The 23,834-nt window shown below is 43.6% G+C and overlaps 1 protein-coding gene across 1 annotated transcript in view; it reads left to right on the forward strand.

The window, feature by feature from the left end:
- LOC309565120 (cytochrome P450 2J6-like) overlaps window positions 1-22,968 on the forward strand; it is a 79,051-nt gene extending 56,083 nt beyond the window's left edge. Inside the window, exon 9 of the mRNA XM_082269902.1 lies at window positions 22,702-22,968. Within this exon, the coding sequence (XP_082126028.1) occupies window positions 22,702-22,883 (182 nt within the window). The 3' untranslated portion in view covers window positions 22,884-22,968. The remainder of the gene's footprint in view (window positions 1-22,701) is intronic.
- Window positions 22,969-23,834: the final 866 nt, after the last annotated feature.

The raw sequence follows: 23,834 nt of genomic DNA on the forward strand, positions 1-23,834 counted from the left end.
TTCAACCGGAATCATGGTTGCCTTGTTTAATCTGGAAACCGGAGGGTCCCCCACCTGTGGAACAGTCCACTTCTTAAGAAGGGACTCCTCATAGGGGTATCACCTAGCAACTCACTTAGGGACCCCAAGGGGATGCTTTGGTCATCCTCACTCTTCAGTGACAATTCTGTCAAAATAGGAGGGGAAAGGGAATTCCTTTTCTGCTCTGGATGGCTTGTGAGTGCCAAAGGGAACTTGCGCCTCTGTCGCAGCTGCAGCTGCGTCCTCCAAGTTAAAGTCTCAAGCACAGATACAATCAGTGCATCCACCAGCGCCCTTACGTGCGGGGTTGCAGAAGCAGAGGAATCATTTGAGGATTCAGGGCGTGTGGTCGTAGACAAATGAGGAGACAAATGAGGCAGGGGAAGGGGGGGGGGGCTTTTTCATGCCAGCCCGTTGCCCAAAAACCACCTCCAACCAGGAACACAAGGGACTCCAGGACCGCCATCGGTGCATCGATGGATGGATGGAACCCCGAGGACCCCGCAGCCCCAGAGAGGGGATCAGGTGGGGAGATGTGCTCCAAAGACTCCATGAGTCACCAGAAGACCCCACCAGACTCACCACCCCACAAAAAAACGGGCACCGCAGCCACCAGGAGAATCTGCACTGCACGAGCAGCGATCAGGAAACTAAAGGATCCAGGAGTCAGCATCAGGGGATGAGGAGGGGCTCCCACCACCGAAATCGCCACGCAAATGCCTCCACTGTCATGGCTGCTGTTAATTTCAATAGCAATCCACTGCGAAATGGGCGCTGGACTACACAAACATGACCGGCGTGCATTGAAGCACAAAGGCTTTAAGAAAATGGCGGCACCACAAGGCTTCCTGGGACCCAGGAGGAATCCCTAGGCCTCAAGGACAGACCCAGGCAGGACGGGGAGCCCTGGAAGGAGCATACACCAGGTACCTCCCCCCCCCCCCCATGCACAGCCGATCGTCTAGTCGCCGGCCGCGCACCCCCTGCCCCCATCACCAGCATAGCGCCATGTCCCCTCCCCAGAAGGTGGCCAGCCCACCCACACAGCCCCAGGCTAAGTGGAGTGGGGATAGGATGGGGGGACAGATGAAGGGGGGTGCCTGACAGGAAGGAGGGGAACCAGAGGGTCCGACCATCCCAAGGTGGGTCCCATGTCCACCCCAAAACCCTCACAGGGACAGCTACTCACTATACGTATGCGACCTTGAGAGGCATTTAACTTGCAGTCTAGCCCCCTTCCGGTGGGGTTATGTCGCGGCCAACCTAGCACGGGGCTGAGGTTTGCGTGCGCTCGCAGGCCAGACTGGTGTGACCACTGGATCTAGATTATCCTCCCTATCGCCCAGTCTGGCAGTTGATTGTAGATCTCACAGGAAAAAAACAAGAGAAACATTTCTATCTAAAAAGAAAAAATTGCCAGGACCAGAGATCCCAGCCAGGAACTAGGTCCTTACTCCTGACTAGGCAGAAAAAAACGAAGTACCTATAGCAGAGAGAGGGCGTATACTCCCTGGGACTGCCCATAGGCGTAGCCAGACTTTTTTTCTGCCTAGTGCCCTACTCCTGTAGGGGGCAGTATAACCCAATGGTTAAGAAGATCAGGAGCTGTATCCGTCAATAAACGAAAGAGAAATGAAATTTGTGGACGAAAAACAATGCAAACGAACTGAAACGCACATCTCTAGTCACAGGAGTGCAGAATTAAGCACTCCTGTGACCCATACAAGAAGTATGGCCAAAAGAGTTTTGGCCATACAGTACTTCTCCTTTAATGTTTATACACAGCCCGAGACTGACTCATTAGAACCAGAGAAATTAAAATGAGAACACAAGGGAGGCTGTTGTCCATAGTGAATAATTAAACTGCCTAAACCACCCTGATGGGCCGTATTGACACTCTGGCTATTGAGTGCGGCTTGATCAGACAAGATACTGATTAGTTCAGGGGCCAGTTGTCTGCTGCTGAGTCCCAAATTTCAGGACACCACCCCCCGTGATATTGCGGGAATGCAACATACAGTGAAGCTTTTAATAGCCCATTCAGAAGACGCAAAAAAAAAGACTGCGCCAAAATAATGTGCGTGTGGTGGGACTCCCGGAGGGTTCGAAGGTATCAAATCCTGCTAGTTTTGCGGAAACCTTCTTTAAGGATATCCTGAAGCTGACGCAAGTGGCCTAAATTGTGGAACATGCCCACAGAGTCCCAATGGGTCCCAGACCACAGGAGTCACCACCGAGACCATTCCTAGTCTGATTCCTCAATTATCGGGACCGGGACCTCATACTTGCTGAAGCCAAGAAACAACCTCAGCTCAGGCAAAAAATACCACTCTCTATTTTTTTCCTGAGCACCAGAGGTGTCGGCATTCCTTCTTGGACGCGAGGAAACGGATGCATAAAAAAGGGATCTCCTGCAGTATGCTGAACCCCAGCATACTACATGTGGAGCATCTGGGATCTGTGAAGTTCTTTGAATAGCCATCGGATTTCTGAGTGGTTGGATACCCTCACCTAATTTTCTTCTTACCATGGCTGAGCGTCTTGTGCCATTACTTCAGGCATTATCTAATACCTGGAGGGAGGGGGTAATTGATTTCTTGCGTGCTTTCGCAAGCCTGGGCGACATGCATATACTGCGTAAGGGCACATATTATCCTTTTTTAATTTATCTACCTACCCCTTTTTCCTTTTTGTGGCCCTATGTCTCCTTTCATGGAACATTATGCGGGGTCCGGAGTAGTGTTCTGTCAGGTGATTTTTGTGGACTGGACTCTAAGACTTAAACTTTCCCCCTCCCCCTCTACGGTGTTCATGAAGTAACTCCTCAGCGGTGTATATCCACAGTTTTTTGGGATTCAAGTCCTCCAGCTTGTTTTTTCTTGTTTATCAAGTTAGTTATGCTGGCGAGGCAAGGGAGTAAAAACTTTTTTGTTGGGATTTTTTATGCTGACCTACGTTTTTTGCACTTGTTTGCATTTTCTACTAATTTATTCTGCTTATGCATTTTTTGCATATTAATAGGTCCCCTATGTTCATGGGGGAGGTTTTCTCAGGATTGATGGTTTTTCAAATGTTATAAGTGTCATTGTTTGCCTATGTTTCAGCACTGCATATGGATTTGTATGGCCATAAGCTCAATTTGTGGTCCTAGGCTCCCATCTAGTGGTTATAATTGGAATTACAGTCATGTCATCAGGTCATGACATCTCCTGGAATGTCAGGGGACTAAATTCTAAATTTAAAAGAGCTCTGTTATTGAAATATCGTCAGGCCCAACACTCCCACATAATATTCATTCAGTAAACCCATTTGATGTGTAACAAAATACTTGCCCTGCGACACCCTTGGATACAACGAGCCATACATGCCACATTTTCTTCTTATGCGAGAGGGGTCTCAATCTTGCTACATAAGTCTCCACTGTGCTTGATAGATGTGGTACTTACAGATCCTGGAAGTCCGTATGTGGGAGTAATTATTGTAGTCCACTCACATACATACTCAGTACCTGAGTGTCAGTGAGTACCTGAGTGTCAGTGAGTACCTGAGTGTCAGGGAGTACCTAAGTGTCAGTGAGTGCCTGAGTGTCAGTGAGTGCCTTGAGTGTCAGCCAAGTGCCTGAGTGTGAGAAAGTGGAGTTAGGAAGCTAGAAAACAGCTACACAGGACAGACTTAAATTTCTGAATCCCCATTAGAGTAGATAGTGGGTACAATGCCCGGTGGGTGTGGAGATGAAACTCGGTGTACATCTTGTGGCATGTATACGTTCCTCGATCAGGCGATCGAGGGCGAGTACAGCTGCACAAAATGTAAGCACATTGCTTCCCTGGAAGCTCAGGTCCTGAATCTAGGGAAGCAGCTGGCAACACTGAGAAGAATCTCCGCTGGCAACACTGAGAAGAATCTCCATACTGAAGGAGAGCTGTGAACGTACCCGTCAGGTGCAGCCAGGGGCCTGCACAGAGGAGGGTGGAGATACAAGGGTGCAGGCATTAGAGCAGAGTAGTTGGGTGACAGTTAGGAAGGGTAGAAGGGAACAAGGCAAGGAGGCTGGTCTGGGCTGGAGCATCCCAATAAATATGCCCTGTTGCGTGATGTTGGGGAAACCAGTCAGGGACCAGCATTCCTGGATCAGAGCGACACCCCTGGCTGCCAGGGGAAGAACTCCTCCAGTGAGGGCAGGAGCAAGGGAAAGGAAAGACAGGTTCTGGTGGTAGGGGACTCAATTATTAGAAGGACAGAGAGGGCAATCTGTTAAAAAGACTGTAAGTGCCGAACTGTCTGTTGTTTACCGGGCGCTCGGGTTCGGCACATCACGGATCTGGTGGACATATTATTGGGTGGGGCTGGGTCTGGGTACCAATAACAAAGTCAGAGGGAGATGGAGAGTCCTAAAAAATATTTCAAGGACTTAGGAGCTAAATTGAGGAGTAGGACCTCCAAGGTAGTATTTTCACAAATACTACCTGTACCTCGAGCCACGCCAGAGAGGCAGCAGAAGATTTGGGAAGTAAACAAGTGGCTGAGGAGCTGGTGTAGTAAGGAGGGTTTTGGGTTCCTGGAGAACTGGGCCGACTTCTCAGTCGGCTACCCGCTCTTTAGTAGGGACGGATTGCACCTAAATGAGGAGGGTGCAGTCATGCTGGATTAAAAGATGGCCAACAAGTTAGAGTGGCTTTTAAACTAGGTGATGGGGGGGAGGGTACAGATGTAGAATTAGCCAGCGGGGAGCAAGGTTCAGCGGGCACAAATGGAGACATTAGCAGTAGGGTGTTCAGAGTTCCTAAACCCAAGGTGGGTATGGGGAAAAATCGCAAGTTCAGCCTAAAAACAACATCAAACGTGGATATAGTATGCAACCGGACAAAATTACGAGGTTTGTATACCAATGCTAGAAGCCTGGCCAACAAGACGGGAGAGCTGGAGCTGCTGATGTATGAGGAGGACTTCAATTTTGTGGGGATTTCCGTGACTTGGTTTGACAGCACTCATGATTGGCGGGCGGCCATTCAGGGGTATTCCCTTTATCGCAGAGATAGAGAAGGTAAAAAAGGGGGAGGGGTATGTCTGTATATTAAGAACTGTGTACAGGTAAATATGAGGGACGATATTAATAATGGAGCTAAGGAGGAGGTAGTATCCCTATGGCTAGGTATTCAAAGGGAAGGCACTATGGGGAAAGTAATATTGGGCGTATGCTATAGGCCCCCAAACCGGAGGGGGGGGCTAACCTCCTTTCACAGATTGGAATGGCAGCAAGGATGGGAAATGTAATTATAATGGGGGACTTTAATTATCCAGATATAGACTGGGCAGACGGATTCATCCAAGACTCTGCAGTTCCTAAATGTTTTGCAGGACAATTTCATGGGTCAGATGGTGAACACACCGACAAGAAACAATGCGGTACTAGACCTACTCATTACCAACAATACTGACCTGATCACGGCTATAGAAATACAGGCAACTTAGGAAACAGTTACCATAGGTCAATTAGTTTCAGTATAAATTATAGTAATAGGAAACACAAGGGTAATATAAGGACACTGAATTTCAAAAGTGCCAGCTTCCCTAAACTGCGCTCTTTGCTAGACAATATCAAATGGGATAGAACCCTGGGAATAAAGAACATGGAGGAAAAAATGGGAGTGCTTCAAGAACATACTAAACAAAGGGATTGTCCAGTGCATTCCAAAGGGGAATAAATTTAAAGGAGCAAAAATAAACCCTGGGTGGCTAAACTCCAACATAAAAATTCATATCAATACTAAAGAAAAGGCCTTCATAAAATACAAGGCTGAGGGGTTATTGCCAGCATTCCAACATTACAAAGAGTGCAATAAGAAATGTAAAGGCGAAATCAAGGCGGCTAAAATAGAACACGAGAGACATATAGCGGAAGAGAGTAAAAAAAAACCCCAAGAAATTCTTTAAGTATATAAATAGTAAGAAAGCGAGACCAGAACACATTGGCCCCATAAAATACGACAAAGGGAATCTGGCCATAGAGGACAGAGAGAAGGCAAAAGTGTTAAATAATTTCTTCTCTTCGGTCTTCACAAAAGAATTTGGGGGCTACACCAACCCAGCTTGTAATGTTAAATTAAATAATACACCTCAGGAAGTACCCCCAGAAGATAGAGTTAGAACTAAACTAGAGAAACTTAACATAAATAAATCACCGGGACCGGATGGCTTGCACCCGAGGGTTCTTAAAGAACTCAGCCAGGTGATAGCCAGACCGCTATTCTTGATCTTTACGGATAGTCTACAGATGGGAATGGTGCCAGCTGATTGGAAAAAAGCCAACGTGGTACCAATATTTAAAAAAGGGCCGAGATACATCCCGGGTAACTATAGACTGGTCAGCCTAACATCAGTAGTCTGCAAGATTTTGGATGGGATGTTAAGGGACTATATACAAGACTTTAGTAATAAAAACGGTATCATTAGTAGTAATCAGCATGGATTCATGAAAAATCGTTCTTGCCAGACCAATCTATTCACCTTCTATGATGAAGTGAGTTGCCATCTAGATAAAGGAAGGCCTGTGGATGTGGTGTATCTGGACTTTGCAAAGGCATTTCAAACAGTTCCCCACAAATGCTTACTGTACAAACTAAGGTACGTAGGTATGGACCACAGGGTGAGTACCTGCATAGAGAACTGGCTCCAGGGGCGAGTCCAGAGGGTGGTGATAAATGGGGAGAACTCCAATTGGGCGATTGTGGAAAGTGGGGTCCTCCAAGGATCTGTCCTGGGACCAATTCTGTTTAATTCATTCATAAATGATCTAGAGGAGGGGGATATCTAGCACAATCTCAATATTTGTGGATGATACTAAACTAAGCAGGGCAATAACTTCTATGCAGGGTGTGGAAACCTTACAAGTAGACCTGAACAAAATAACCCCCAATGATGGGTTGGATAATAAAGACCTGAACGACACTTGTTACAATTTTTTTAATCTCAGTGAACAAAAATTATTAAGCCTGATAATTTTAAGGAGGATTGCTAAACTTAAAATCCTGGAAAACAAAATACAAGATCTTATGGAAATTCTTAACCCACATTTGGGGAGTAATGACTATAAGGATAAGATGAAAAATATTCAAGACCAAATATCCAAACTCAATAGAGATACGCAGAAAAAGAAAATAAAAAAGTTTCATAGAGATGTCAACGATTACAAACAAGTGAATGTATACAAATGGCAAGAGAATATGAGAGAGGATAATATGGACTCCAGGGACTCCTCACCAGAAAGGGAATTTATACCCAGCACCAATACTTACCCGGCAGAAACACCCAACAGAGGAGCCAATCCTAATATTTTTCCACATTCTAGTAGAGAGAATAGCAATCATTACTCTAACAATGGACAAAATAATTACTACACACCACAGTACAACATACCTACTCATAATAGGTTTAATCCCATTAGAACCTACACACCGTCTCCCAGACCGAGAGGCCCGCCTCAGAATAGGCCGTATGAACAACCATACCATTCCCCTTACAGAGGCCCTCCACCCCACAGACCATGTGATCGGCCACCCAATTCCCCATACCGAGGGGATTTTTGGGACAGAGGGTATGGGAGACCCCATTGAGGGGACACAGAGGGAGGGGAAATTATTTGGGCTCCCCACGGGGACAACCCCATTATTGGAGACCGAGAGGCCAATACAGAGGACATCCCGTAGCATCAGAAGAAAGAAGAGAGGATGTAGAGGAGGTAATAGGAAAATGGAAAAGAGAAACTTAGGCCAAGGAATTTTTTAATCTTAGCAAAGTGATTTTTAATGAAGAGGAATTGAAAATAATTGATCTTGGACTGAAATACGCACCACATAAAAATATGGATAAATTTAAGATTTTTATTGATTTACATAAATTTGTGAGGAAGTTGAATATCAAAAAATTTTTTTTAATAAGAAGACGATACCTGATGAACTAGAAGAATCCTATATACACAGTGAACTAAGAAATAGGTCAACCTTCAATCCGAAGAATAGCAACAACCAATGCTTGCATGTATTCAAACTAACGGTTGAACAAGATTTGGAGAACATCGATATACATCCGATTAGAGGAAACCGTATGGTCAAATAAGGGATTAGAGCACTAGAGAAAAAGAAGGATATTATTATCAGACCAGCTGATAAGGGGGGGGGGGCTTAGTGGTCATGGATAAAGAAGACTATATTGCTGAATTGAATCGTTTGGTAGAAGACAGAGACATTTATGTGAAATTGAGATGAGACCCGATCAATAAACTTAAAGCTATGCTAACTAAGAAAATTAAGAAGGCTCAGAAAGAGGGTATTCTAGACAAAAAACAAGCAGGATACTTAATTCCAGAGGCTCCAAGAATGCCTATTATACTGTATATCATAATCCAAAAATTCATAAAAGCCTTAGTAAACCCCCCAGGGAGACCTATTATTAATGGGGTAGATTCATTCTATGCAAGAGTTGGTGAATATGTAGATCACTTCCTACAACCACTGGCCCAGGAGTTTCCTGCGTACTTAAAAGATAGTAGAGACCTTATCAATTATATTAGAGGTTTAAAGGTCTCAGAGAACACTATCCTGGCCAGCATAGATGTGAATACGCTATATACAAATATCAAACAGAAGGATGCGATTAGTGCAGTGAAATGGGCTTTGAATAAAGATGGACAACTCCCCAAACAACAAATTCCGTTTATGTTGGATGTCTTAGAGACTGCTATGAAGAACAACTATTTTTGGCATGATAAGCAGTTCTATAATCAGATTAAAGGAGTTGCCATGGGAGCAAAGTATGCTCCCACGGTTGCAAATATTTTTATGAGCAAATGGGAACACGAGAGTATTTACCATATAGCTCATCAATGTTTTAAGGCATACAGACGCTACATTGATGATATTTTTATTGTCTGGGAAGGGTCAGAACAATCTTTTAAAGAATTTATTGAATATATTAACAGGAATGTTTATAATATCTCTTTTACTGCAAATTTTAGCACATTGGAAATAAATTATCTAGATTTAATCATTTTTAAGCAAGGTGATGAACTGTTCACAAAAACATATTTTAAAGATACAGATAGAAACCGTTATATCCCTACTAGAAGTGGACACCACCCGAAATGGATATCAGCGGTCCCTAAGGGTCAACTGTAGAGAATTAAGAGGAATTGTAATCTACTATCGGACTCTGAGGAACAGACCAATATATTGATTAATAGGGTTGCAGAAAAAGGATATAAGAAGTCCCATTTGGAAGAAGTCCAACACAATATCAGTAACATGGATAGAGAAGAACTGTTAAGAACTAAAACAAAAGGACAAGAAGAATTTGATATTGTCTTCTGTACGGATTACAATCAGCAATATCAACAACTTGAAAAAATCGTGAAAACCCACTGGCCAATTCTGTTGAGAGATACGATAGCAAAAAGTGTCCCAAACCCCCCCAAGAAACTGGTCACCTTCTTAGATAAAACTGGGTTTTTCAAATGTGGAAGATGTGTCACTTGTAGGACGTGCAAAAAGACAAACAAGAAAATCACACATTTTCAATCAAATTCTACTGCACGTAGCTATGAAATTACCCAATTTATTACGTGCCATAGCACACATGTTACATACTTGCTGGAGTGCAAGTGCAGACTCCAGTACGTAGGACGCGCCACCAGACAACTAAAAGTGAGATTAAGAGAACATGTCAAAAATATTAAAAAAGGCTTCCAACAACATAGCCTGTCTAACCATTTCATGATTTATCATAATAGGGACCCAAGCAAACTTTCATTCTGTGGAATTGATAAATATAATGCACATTGGAGAGGTCAGAATATGAAGCGTGCCATATCCCAGAATGAAACAAAATGGATTCACCAATTGAAATGTATGGCACCTGCAGGCTTGAACGTTGAACTGGATATCAACTGTTTTAATAATGATTTTTAATATGTATTTATTTATGTTTTTAAGTAGAGAGCCATATATTACATAGCCACACATATAGAGTGCAGGTACATATTTTAAGATATGTCGTCTTTGGTCCCAGATAAGAACAACAGTACGGTTCCTCACAAGTATTAGTTCCGGATAATAACAATAGTAGAATTTCCCACAAATAGGGGTGATATACTATATTTATACAGCCAAGATTAAGTTAAATATATTTTCAGAATTTTTAGTATATTCATTTTTTATTGATTAGTGTTGAGCGAACACGGACTGTATTATTCGTGTTCGTACCGAATAATTGGATTTTTTGTACCCGAACACGGACACGGACACTTTACTGTATGTTCGGGTAAAAATCCGTGTTCGGTCGTTTTATTTCCGGGTTTTGCATGCTTTGGCGCTCTTTTCATGGCGGGCTTTCAACAGCCAATCAACAATCGTTTAACTGGTGTGCCTTAAGCCATCCCAGCCATGCCTGCAAATGTCTCAGTAGCTGTGATTGGCCGTCTGAAGCATGTGACCAAGTCTTTATAAGTTCGAGGCAGCCGCAGCGGCGTCATTATGCTGCTTAGATTCAGGGACAGAGCACACATCAACGTGCTGGCTGCTGATTAGGGAAAGATAGGCAGGAAAAAACCATTTGTGTCCGGATAGAATTGAGGGACAGGTCGGAGTGTTTAGGCAGGGCGAGTTGTAGGCATTTTAGGGATAGAGTCTGCTGAATTATATAGGGTCAGTGTCTTCTACAAACTACAATCGATATTGCTGTGTGGGGGGTGGGGTCTGCACTCAATCCTGATCTACGATCTCTTCTCAATCCTGTTAGGGACAGAGTCTGCTGAATTTTAGGGAAACTGTGTTCTACAAACTACAATCGATATTGCTGTGTGGTGTGGGATTGGAGATAGGCAGGTGTCAGTGATCCACATCCATTTTTCTGTGTGTGAGCTGCAGTGAACACAATCTTTTTGGGCTGCAGTGAACACAATCTTTTTGGGCTGCAGTGAACACAATCTTTTTGGGCTGCAGTGAACACAATCTTTTTGGGCTGCAGTGAACACAATCTTTTTGGGCTGCAGTGAACACAATCTTTTTGGGGTGCAGTGAACAAAATCTTTTTGGGGTGCAGTGAACACAATCCTTTTTGGTGTGCAGTGAACACAATCTTTGTGGGGTGCAGTGAACAAAATCCTTTGTGGGGTGCAGTGAACACAATCTTTTTGGGGTGCAGTGAACAAAATCCTTTTTGGGGTGCAGTGAACAACATCCTTTTTGGGGTGCAGTGAACACAATCTTTTTGGGGTGCAGTGAACAAAATCCTTTGTGGGGTGCAGTGAACACAATCTTTTTGGGGTGCAGTGAACACAATCTTTTTGGGGTGGAGTGAACAACATCCTTTTTGGGGTGCAGTGAACAAAATCCTTTTTGGGGTGCAGTGAACAAAATCATTTTTGGGGTGCAGTGAACACAATCTTTTTGGGGTGCAGTGAACACAATCTTTGTGGGGTGCAGTGAACACAATCTTTTTGGGGTGGAGTGAACAACATCCTTTTTGGGGTGCAGTGAACAACATCCTTTTTGGGGTGCAGTGAACACAATCTTTTTGGGGTGCAGTGAACACAATCTTTGTGGGGTACAGTGAACAGAATCTTTGTGGGGTGCAGTGAACACAATCTTTGGGGGGTACAGTGAACACAATCTTTGTGAGGTGCAGTGAACACAATCTTTGTGGGGTGCAGTGAACACAATCATTGTGGGGTGCAGTGAACTCAATCTTTGTGGGGTACAGTGAACACAATCTCATACTGAAGGTTTGAGGGTGCTGCCTGTTCCATACTCCCCCTACTCCTCATCTAGCCTTTTAGGGGTACAAACAATAGTAATTGGGGCCTAGTGTGGTTGTGTACGTGTGATATACATACACTTTTTTGGGATCATATTTTCTATTCCGCTATTTAATCAAAAACCTTTGGGGATCAGTTAAATTGGGGGATAGTCTGTGTTGGTACGTGTGAGAGAGATCCACCTTTCCAAGTTGTTGGGGTTCATCTCATACTTCTGAAGGTTTGAGGGTGCTGCCTGTTCCATACTCCCCCTACTCCTAGCCTTTTAGGGGTACAAACAATAGTAATTGGGGCCTAGTGTGGTTGTGTACGTGTGATATACATACACTTTTTTTGGATCATATTTTCTATTCCGCTATTTAATCAAAAACCTTTGGGGATCAGTTAAATTGGGGGATAGTCTGTGTTGGTACGTGTGAGAGAGATCCACCTTTCCAAGTTGGTGGGGTTCATCTCATACTTCTGAAGGTTTGAGGGTGCTGCCTGTTCCATACTCCCCCTACTCCTAGCCTTTTAGGGGTACAAACAATAGTAATTGGGGCCTAGTGTGGTTGTGTACGTGTGATATACATACACTTTTTTGGGATCATATTTTCTATTCCGCTATTTAATCAAAAACCTTTGGGGATCAGTTAAATTGGGGGATAGTCTGTGTTGGTACGTGTGAGAGAGATCCACCTTTCCAAGTTGTTGGGGTTCATCTCATACTTCTGAAGGTTTGAGGGTGCTGCCTGTTCCATACCCCCCCTACTCCTCATCTAGCCTTTTAGGGGTACAAACAATAGTAATTGGGGCCTAGTGTGGTTGTGTACGTGTGATATACATACACTTTTTTGGGATCATATTTTCTATTCCGCTATTTAATCAAAAACCTTTGGGGATCAGTTAAATTGGGGGATAGTCTGTGTCGGTACGTGTGAGAGAGATCCACCTTTCCAAGTTGTTGGGGTTCATCTCATACTTCTGAAGGTTTGAGGGTGCTGCCTGTTCCATACCCCCCCTACTCCTCATCTAGCCTTTTAGGGGTACAAACAATAGTAATTGGGGCCTAGTGTGGTTGTGTACGTGCGAGATACATACACTTTTTTTGATCATATTTCCTATTCCGCTATTCAATAAAAACCTTTGAGGATCAATTGAATTGCGGGATAGTCTGTGTCGGTACGTGTGAGAGAGATCCACCTTTCCAAGTTGTTGGGGTTCATCTCATACTTCTGAAGGTTTGAGGGTGCTGCCTGTTCCATACCCCCCCTACTCCTCATCTAGCCTTTTAGGGGTACAAACAATAGTAATTGGGGCCTAGTGTGGTTGTGTACGTGCGAGATACATACACTTTTTTTGATCATATTTCCTATTCCGCTATTCAATAAAAACCTTTGAGGATCAATTGAATTGCGGGATAGTCTGTGTCGGTACGTGTGAGAGAGATCCACCTTTCCAAGTTGTTGGGGTTCATCTCATACTTCTGAAGGTTTGAGGGTGCTGCCTGTTCCATACTCCCCCTACTCCTCATCTAGCCTTTTAGGGGTACAAACAATAGTAATTGGGGCCCAGTGTGGTTGTGTATGTGTGATATACATACACTTTTTTTGGATCATATTTTCTATTCCGCTATTTAATTTAACTGGGCCTCCATGCGAGACCTGTGTGCCTTGTTGCGCTGTTTTGAGTACTCCACCAACATGGCCAGTGGCAATGACGCCGTTCTCAGCTTAACTATCCCACTTCCATGCCTCCTTGAAAAAACAATTCGGGCGATGATGGAAGAGGATGTGGCACAGGATGAGGAGGAGGAGGAGGATGAAGAGGTAACATTTCCAAGGCTTTCAGGGCAGTCATTCGCAAGGGGCTCCGAGGGTGGGTTCCTGCACACGCAAACGCCAGGGACGCAATTGTCCAGCAGGGGCACAGTTCTGGAGGATGAGGAGGATGAGGAGGAGGAGGAGCTGGAGGAGGAGATGGAACCATGTTCACAGCAGGGTGGCACCCAGGCCAGCTCATGGCCATCACTGGTGCGTGGCTGGGGGGATACAGAGGACACGGACGATACACCTCCCACAGAGGACAGCCTTTCGTTGCCTCTGGGCAGCCTGGCACACATGAGCGATTACATGCTGCAGTGTCTCCACAACGACCGCCGAGTTGCCCACATTCTAACTTGTGCTGATTACTGGGTGGCCACGCTGCTGGATCCCCGTTACAAGGACAACGTACCGTCCTTAATTCACTCACTGGAGCGCGATCGCAAGATGCGCGAGTACAAGCGCACGCTGGTAGACGCCATGCTGCTGGCATTCCCATCTGACAGCGGGGCCACAGTGGAAGCACAAGGCAGAGGAGGAGGAGGAGGAGGTCGCCAACGCAACCAGGGCACCGCCAGCACCTCAGAAGGCAGGGTTAGCATGGCTGAAATGTGGAAAAGCTTTGTCAGAACGCCACAACAAACAGCAGCACCAGCAGCTCAGATGGAACGTCTTAGCAGGAGGCAGCATTTTACCAACATGGTGGAGCAGTATGTGTGCACACGCCTACATGTAGTGAATGACGGGTCTGCCCCCTTCAACTTCTGGGTCTCCAAATTGGGCACATGGCTTGAGCTTGCCCTTTACGCCTTGGAGGTGCTGGCGTGCCCTGCAGCCAGTGTATTATCTGAACGGGTATTTAGCACGGCTGGGGGCGTTATAACAGACAAGCGCAGCCGCCTGTCCAGAGACAATGTGGACAAGCTCACGTTCATTAAAATGAACCAGGCATGGATCCCACGGGACTTTTCCGTACCTTATGCAGAATAGCAATGGATACCGACCTTACCCACCCATTGTTCCATTTTTGCTCTTTCTCACTCTTTTGGGGTGTACCCTCATTTAAAATTTTTGAAAAGAAGCAGTGTTGGCTACCTCGTCCTCCTCCTCAGGGCCAGATTAATGTAGGGGCTATTGGAGCTGCAGCTCCAGGCCCCTACCTTTTATATAGGCCCCGGGTTGGCCATATTCACTGTTACCGCTCTTCTGTCACTTGTAAACACAGAAGTCTGGCTTCTATGCTCGTTTCCCCAGGCAGCACCCTCAGAACCTCCCCACACAGCGTGAAGGCCGGACAAGGAGGGACAGTTGGCGATGCATGGATGTGTTTATGGGCTTCAGAGACAGCATCCCATGTTGAATTAGGCATGCATGGCTGCACCCTTCCTCCTCTGGGTGCATGGCAAGGCACGGCCCTTAAGGCCCTTCAAAATCCTCAGCACCAAGCCCATGATGCTGTTAATCCGGCCCTGGTCCTCCTCCACCGCCGCTTCCACCTACACCGCCCATAGGTGTGCGCAGCCTATTGCATTAAGGTGTGCACCCCAAAGTTGAAATACACATGCATGTGTTTGCCAGCAGGGAGAGTAATGTATCGGGGCCATGTACCTGTAGGCAAGGAGAAATAGAGCAGAGCAGGTCCCAGGGAGATCTTTCCCATCTCCTCACTGGCAATGCTATGTGCCCTAGGTGATTAGGGTGTGCCCAGGCACACCCAGCACACCCTGTGCGCACGCCTATGTCACCGCTAGGCTTGTGACGGTATCAGATTTTCATGCTGCGATTAATTGATTAAGGTTTTGCCACGGTATACGGTATTATCACGGTATTCTATTATTAAATTTAAATTATTAAATTTCCACCTCACTTCAATTTCATTGCTGAATTTAGGGGCTTTGGTTCACTTATGCACATTATTATATAGTCAGTCAGTACAGACTCTGTGAACCAGGCCTAAAATAGGTCATCAAGCAGTGTCTGGCCTAACTGGTGATAACTGGTTCTGGCGCTCGGCTCCGATCCGATGGCCTGGTCATTAAGAGGGCAAATCCTTGTGGTCAAGAAGTGGTTAAACCTGAAGGAGGTGTTGTTTATAAATTACTTTACTATTGCTTTAGGCCTGGTTCACATGTATGCGGGTTGGTGGTTCACATTTGCACAGGCATAGCAGCCCATTGATTTGAATGGGCTGCTATGCCCTCATTTTCCGCAGAAAAAAGGTGCATGCAGCATTTTTTTAAAATTCAGTGGCCTTGAAATCCATCCTGCTTTTGCACCATGCGACTAACCTGCAGTTCCTGCTCTGGCAAGCTTTCTGCATTTTTTGTATACGTGGGCACGGCATTTAAAAATAAACAGTTTGCGTGTGCAGCAACGGCAGGTAAGTCGCATGGTGCAAAAGAAGGATGGATTTCATGGCCACTGCATTTTTTTAAATTCTGCATGCACCTTTTTTCAGCTGAAAACGCAGGCATAGCAGCTCAAGCCCATTCACATCAATGGGCTGCTATGCCTGTGCAAATGTGGGCCCCCAACCCGCATACATGTGAACCAGGCCTAAAGCAATAGTAAAGTCATTAATTGGTTAAACCTGCAGGAGGACCGGTGTTTTTATCTATTAATGACTTTACTATTGCTTTAGGCCTGGTTCACATGTATGCGGGTTGGGGGCCCACATTTGCACAGGCATAGCAGCCCATTGATGTGAATGGGCTTGAGCTGCTATGCCTGCGTTTTCAGCTGAAAAAAGGTGCATGCAGAATTTAAAAAAATGCAGTGGCCATGAAATCCATCCTTCTTTTGCACCATGCGACTTACCTGCCGTTGCTGCACACGCAAACTGTTTATTTTTAAATGCCGTGCCCACGTATACAAAAAATGCAGAAAGCTTGCCAGAGCAGGAACTGCAGGTTAGTCGCATGGTGCAAAAGCAGGATGGATTTCAAGGCCACTGAATTTAAAAAAAATGCTGCATGCACCTTTTTTCTGCGGAAAATGAGGGCATAGCAGCCCGTTCAAATCAATGGGCTGCTATGCCTGTGCAAATGTGGGCCGCCAACCCGCATACATGTGAACCGCCAACCCGCATACATGTGAACCACCAACCCGCATACATGTGAACCAGGCCTAAAGCAATAGTAAAGTCATTAATAGATAAAAACACCGGTCCTCCTGCAGGTTTAACCACTTCTGGATCGCAAGGATTTGCCCCTTTAAAGACCAGGCCATCGGATCAGAGCGCCAGGACCAGTCATCACCAGGTAGGCCAGACACTGCTTGATGGCTATATAATAATGTAATGTGGGCTGCTAGGCGTGTGTGTGTGTATATATATATTTATTAGAGCTGCACGATTCTGGCCAAAATGAGAATCACGATTTTTTAGCTTGGAATAAAGATCACGATTCTCTCACGATTCTCTGTGTAACAAAAAAAAAAAAAATTGGGATAACTTTACTGTTACGTTTTTTTTTTTTTTTTTTATTCATTAAAGTCTAATCATTGCGTTTGAAAGACTGCTGCGCAAATACAGTGTGACATAAAATATTACAACAATCGCCATTTTATTCTGTAGGGTCTCTGCTAAAAAAATATATAAAATGTTTGGGGGTTCTAAGTACTTTTCTAGCAAAAAAAAAACTGATTTTAACTTGCAAACAGCAAGTGTCAGAAAAAGATCCAGTCTTTAAGAGGTTAAACTTCCTTTCTCCCTGGCAGAGGGAAGGAAAAGATACAAATGTAATCATTTTTGTTTATAGTTAGGAGACTTAATGCTGAAAGGTGTTAGCTGAGTGAGTGAATGAGTCATCCAGCTCACTGAAATGTATCAATTCACAAGTCAGGCAGACTTGACAGAGAAACTCGGTATTTTAAAAATGCCACAATAACAATACCGTGGCTATGCAATACCGCGATATATCGAATTACCGAAAACCGGCATATGTCTAGTCACCGCCACATCCACCACCACCTCAACCTCCCTCCTACTCCATATGGGCCTCGTCCTTCAGAGATGAAGAAGAACATTGTTTTATTTTTCTGTTTTTTTTTGTTGTTTTAAGTTATTTCCCTATCCACATTTGTTTGCAGAGCACTTGCCATGCTCTTAATTACGTTTTGCTGCCATTTGCAGCACTCTAGCCCTTTCCTTTGGTGTTTTAGAGCCATTTTAGTGCCTTAAAGTTCGGGTCCCCATTGACTTCAATGGGGTTCGGTGTCCGGGAAAAGTTCGGTAAAAGTCCGGGACACGGACCCGGACTTTTTTTTAAAGTTCGGCCGAACCCGTCGAACACGGACATCTAGGTGTTCGCTCAACCCTATTATTGATTTTATTATATTGAGTCTATGTGTAATCTATATAAGCTAACATGTAATAATTAGATGGTATGGTATGTTGTATTTAAAATGTATGATGGATTAATTTTGATGGCTTTGGTTTGGGTACCATGGCACATGGTAATTTAATGTAACTTAATGGAAGCAATATGGTTCTTTTAGTAGTTATCATAAGCAACTTGTATAGGTTTGGGGTTGAGACTATATATTGCTGACAGTACAGATTGTATGGAAGTAGAATAATGGAGTCCTATGGGTTTCCAGAGGAGTAATATGGCGGCGTATTCACTTCTGGTGGACGTTTTAGAATAATCTCCTGATGGTAATTAACCTCCCTGGCGGTATGATTATGTCAGGAATTCTGTACCAAAAGCGGTACAATTTTTTGCATGGAAATTTGGCGTTATGTATTATAGGCCTACAATTCTTAGTAATTACTGACTTAAACCTGACCAAAACAAGACTCTAGTAGACATCCCAGACGTGATAAATTTGAAACACAAACGCATGAACTATAATCTAATCAATAATATAATTTTATTATATAATATAATATATATATATATATATATATACATATATATATACATATATATGTATATAATATATATATATTATATTATATAACAAAATTATATTATTGATTAGATTATAATTCATGCGTTATATATTATATATATATATATATATATATGTGTGTGTATATACATATATATGTATATATACGTATATATATATATATATACATATATATAATATAAATGTTATGTGTTTGTGTTTTGTGCAACGTTCAACGTTTGAATTTCCCTCCCTAGTTCCGCTCCCATGCAGCATTGCTGCTGCAGGGAACGGAACCAGGAAGTCATCACACCGACGAACGAGCAGCGGGGATCATCGCTGGATCGCCAGGAGAAGGTAAAAGACACCGCTGAGCGCTTTGCACATCTACCCCGAGCGTGACTCGGGGATACCAATAACAGCATGGAAAATACACCCCGAGTCACGCTCGGGGATACCGCTAGGCAGGTTAAAGAGGTGGAGCAAGTGTAGTATGTCCCTATTTAAGTCAGACAGACGCATGACGCAGTAGCTTCAGAGGACGCCCAGTGGGAGGGGCGAAACATGTCAAGCTATGAGTTGTGCGTCTGACGTCACATCCGTTTCTGGTGGTTGGAGCGCAAGCGGTGTACGGCGTCCACCACTCTAGGAAGAAGCGCGATTAAGCACGGAGTGTTTGTGAGTTTTACCTTGTATCTTGTTTACAATAAAAGCTATTTTAAATATACTACACTATGGGAGAATTCTCTTTCTATGGCGTATGGTATATGGAGATGAGGAGGAGATGGTAATCCCGGAGCACAGGAGAATCTGAGGGGGACATACGGTGGAGTGATTGATATCCCTGGAGGAGGTACATTGCAGAATTGCCATTGTAATCCTATTGGGCTCATACCTTACCTATATCTGGTGAGTAGGGAGGAGAGAGGGGAGCACTGTTTACAGCACTGGACACAGTGAAGAGTGTGTTATGTCTGCACATTGCTGGTTTATAATTTAACCAGTTCAACTTCTGGTGAGTTTACCCAGGGAAGTTATATGAATACTGTGGTGGAAGAACTTTCACTCAAGAGCACTGAAAAGCACTTTATAATTGGATTATCAGCACTACTTTCACTTTGTCACTGGAAGATTATAACGAGGATTTTTATTGATGAACTTTGTGTTTTCATTTATATTGATTGATATGAAGCATTGCACTATATAAGCACTTTTCCTTTGATGTATGCACTTGCACTTTGTTATTTGAAGAATTTTTGATGATTTATTATTCATTTTGGTTTGAGAATTTCACAATCCATTGATCGTAATTATATAGTCACATCAGCACTTTAATCAATCTATTTATTTTCAATTTATATACATATTTTTCACAAAATATTATTATTTTTTTTTTTACCTTATAGTCATATTTTGAATTATAACACACTTCTAAATAGTAATTTTATACTCACAGTGGTTGCACTGATTTCAATCCTTACCCTATATCTACATAGCTTTGCTATGGTGTTTGGATGTACCTCTGTTTAAATTACTACTTAGTCAAAGCCTTTTTAATTTTTTACCACCCAAAAATTCCCGTGCGCTCATTCCTTCCTTCTCCCACTTGTCACTTTATTAATTGACGTTTTGCATAGTGATCGACCGATATTGTTTTTTCGTTGCCGATACCGATATTTTGCCGATCGCATATCGTTATCGGCCGATATTGGCTTATAATTTCACACATGTAAAAATTACCCCAAAAAAACACAAAATTCGACACAAATCTCTTAACAAACATGTTAATCTTTATTTATTGACATTTTTAACATTAAGTGCTCGTTCTTCACACCTTAACTGCATAAAAACTGATATGAAAACTTAAATTGCAAGGAGATGGACATTGGCATTTCACATCATCTGATTGTGCATTATGCATAATAAAGTGCTGCAGTAGTGGACTCACTAACTGCAATATAACATTTTTAATTCACTGCTGCAGTGCAGTCAGCGCAAAACTGCTAGGAAAAAAACTAGGCAACAAGAACAGCTACACAATACACATACACACTGCACAACTGCTAAAAAAGAGCAAGGCAACAGCTACATAATAAAATACACATTAAACACTGCACAACTGCTATAAAAAAAGCAAGGCAACAGATACACGTCACAGTGGATTGGACTGGACTGGACTCTGAGTCAGTGGAGGACTATCTGCACTGCAGTATGGCACTCACTGCAACTACTGCAGTGTGCAGTCAGTGCAATACTGCTAGAAGAAAAGCAAGGCAAGAAGGCAACAGCTACACATGTCACAGTGGATTGGACTGGAGTCAGCGGAGGACTATCTGCACTGCAGTATGGCACTCACTGCAACTACTGCAGTGTGCAGTGAGTGCAATACTGCTAGAAAAAAAGCAAGGCAACAGCTTGGGCACTCACTCATTGGAATCATTTTAAATCACTAATGCACTACTGCAGTACTAGTGATTTAAAATTATTGCAGCAGTGAGTGGCGTTATACTGCAGCAGTAGTCCACTGGCACTGACTCCAATCCACTGTCTATGTTTTTTTTCCATCACTTTTGCACTGACTGCAGCGCTGATATACACACACAATCATCCCTGAAGAAATCTTTCCTTTTTTATCAGCAGCAGCCCACATTAGCATTGTGCACTGGCATACAATTTAGAGCACTGCGCAGGTCCATTCTTTTTTTTTATATTTTTAGCACTGATTACTGTAATAATGTCACTGGTACCCCCAAAAGTGTCAAAAATGTCAGTTAGGGGTCCGATCTGTTCGTCGCAATGTCGCAGTCCCACAAAGAAAATCGCAGACCACCACCTTTACTAGTAAAAAAAAAAACAATAAAAATGACATGTCTTTCCCGCGATCATTTTTGCGCAAACCAATCAAAATACGGTTATTGCGATTTTTTTTACCAAATATGTAGCAGAAAACAAATTGGCCTAAAATGTTAAAAAATTTTAATTTTTTTACTTTTTTTTTTGAGAATGTCATATAGCAGAATGTGAATCCGTTAAAGTAACACAGTGCCGAATCACAAAATAGGGCCTGGTCATTAAGGGGGCAAATCCTTCTGGTCTTAAAGCGGTTAAAGTTACAGAAGATGTGTAGCGCTATAATTATTGCTCTTGCTTGTACGTTTGCGGCGATACCTCATATGTGTGGTGTGAACACCTAGGTAAGCGTTCGCTTCTGCCCGCTAGCACAGAGGGATGGGGGAGCTTAAATTTTTTTTTTATTTTTATTTTTTTTACACTGGCCCTTTAATTATTATTGTTTTTTTTTAGCACGTTTATTCCTATTACAAGGAATGTAAACATCCCTTGTAATAGAAATAAGGATGATAGGTCCTCTTTATGGAAAGATCTGGGGTTAAAAAGACCCCAACACTCTCCTGTACCTTTGAAAGCAAAAAATAAAAAAAAGATCTTTTACTTAAACAATGAAAAATTGCTTACCCTGGACTGGAAGTGATGCCATGATGTCGCTCCAGTCCTCCAAGGCCAAAGAGGTGATCAAAAAACTTCTAGTCTTTTATCGCTTCTGTGACCAGCGAGCCACACCAGCAACCGGTGGGAGGGGACGTCCCCTCCAGCCGCTTCTAAAATTATTCCAGCAGCTCATGAGCCGCTCGGAGCAGTTTCATGAGAAACCTAGCCGTCGGCTGAAGAAAGATACCGGGGATATGGCTGAGGGCTGATGGCTTACCATAACCTATCATACGCCACAACTTTGGATAATAAGTACCTCACATACTCATCTACAGGGCTGGTTCTCTCTGACCGACTGTACACTCAGAAGATTTAGGTTTTCACAATATCTTTTTCACAACACATAAGCTGATCAAATCCTGTGAGCAAAGAGTGGGGAATGGGACGGGCCGTGCTGTGTGTGTGTGTCAATAGACGCACACAGCCCTGCTTGAGATTGAGCCAACAAGAGGAGCAGCCAAAACCGCCCTTGGAGGGGACCCCAGAAGAGGATGTTCAGGGCCACTCTGTGCAAAACCATTGCAAAGAGCAGGTAAGTATGACATGTATGTTATTGAAAAAGAAAAAAAAATAAACCTTTAAAAACACTTTAATTTCCTGATCAATGTTCTGATCACTCAAATTTAAACTTTACAACTATGCAATAATTATTATTTTGCTCTCTTTCAGGTCCTCGAGTTTGCATTGGTGAGAATCTGGCCAGAATGGAGATCTTCCTCTTTTTTACTACTATGCTAACACACTTTGAATTCCACTTGCCAGACCCCAAGTCTCCTCCAGATCTCACCCCAGTATTTGGCGTCTCTCAGGCTCCTAAGAGTTTCAAGATGAGGCTGGTTCCTCGCACCTAAAGCTAATCATCTAGAGACAAACAGCACAAACAATCAACCATCTGAGTATCTCATCCTTCAAAATGCACTCAGACTCAATGTGCTATGGAACATACCAATGACTCTTTGCAGCTACTGTGTTGTTTTCAGGATCAGTAATGTTAAATACGATTTTCTCAAGAGTAAAGGGTATAATCAGATTGCACAAGTTCACCTAAAAAAACAACCCATCCTCCGTAGCCCCCTAACCTAATGGAATCTAAGAATTTACAAGTTGATATCAGTTTATAGCTGAATTTATATCACCACCTTCCTTCCAGTCAGTGTGGCTCAAACCCTATCACTTCTATTGTCCTCTAGGGTAGGGGTCTCCAAACTATGGCCCTCCAGTTGTTCAGGAACTACAATTCCCATCATGCCTAGTCATTTCTGTGAATGGCAGAGTTTTACAGTGCCTCATGGGATGTGTAGCTCCGCAACAGCTGGAGGGCCATAGTTTGAAGATCTCTGCTAATCAATAATAAATTGCATAAAAACATTTAAGGCATTGCAGTGGCCAAAACACTCCTTCGTCAGGGCTAACAAAAAAGACTATGACTTGAAAGGGCTCAAAAGAAACTATAACCAGATAAATCTATATTGGAATCAGGGGCGTCACAAGGGGGGTGCAGAGGGGGCGGACCGCACCAGGGTGTCCACCGGGGGAGGGTGACACCCAGACCCGGATTGGCCAATCGGGAGAATTCAGGACTGGTTGCTTAGCTGAGAGGAGGTGGGACGGAGAGAAGACATCCTCGGGTCTGAGAGGAGGCGGGACGGATTGCTTAGCTGGGAGGAGGCGGGACGGAGGTAGAGAAAAAATGTAATCAGCTAGCTCTGCATTATTACAATTATCCTCGACCTCTGTCCCGCCTCCTCCCAGCTAAGCAATTCGTCCCGCCTCCGCCCCGCCTCCTCTCAGACCCGCGGATG

The sequence above is a fragment of the Pelophylax lessonae genome (assembly GCF_965119305.1).
Source record: "Pelophylax lessonae genome assembly, chromosome: 10".
Lineage (NCBI taxonomy): Eukaryota > Metazoa > Chordata > Amphibia > Anura > Ranidae > Pelophylax > Pelophylax lessonae.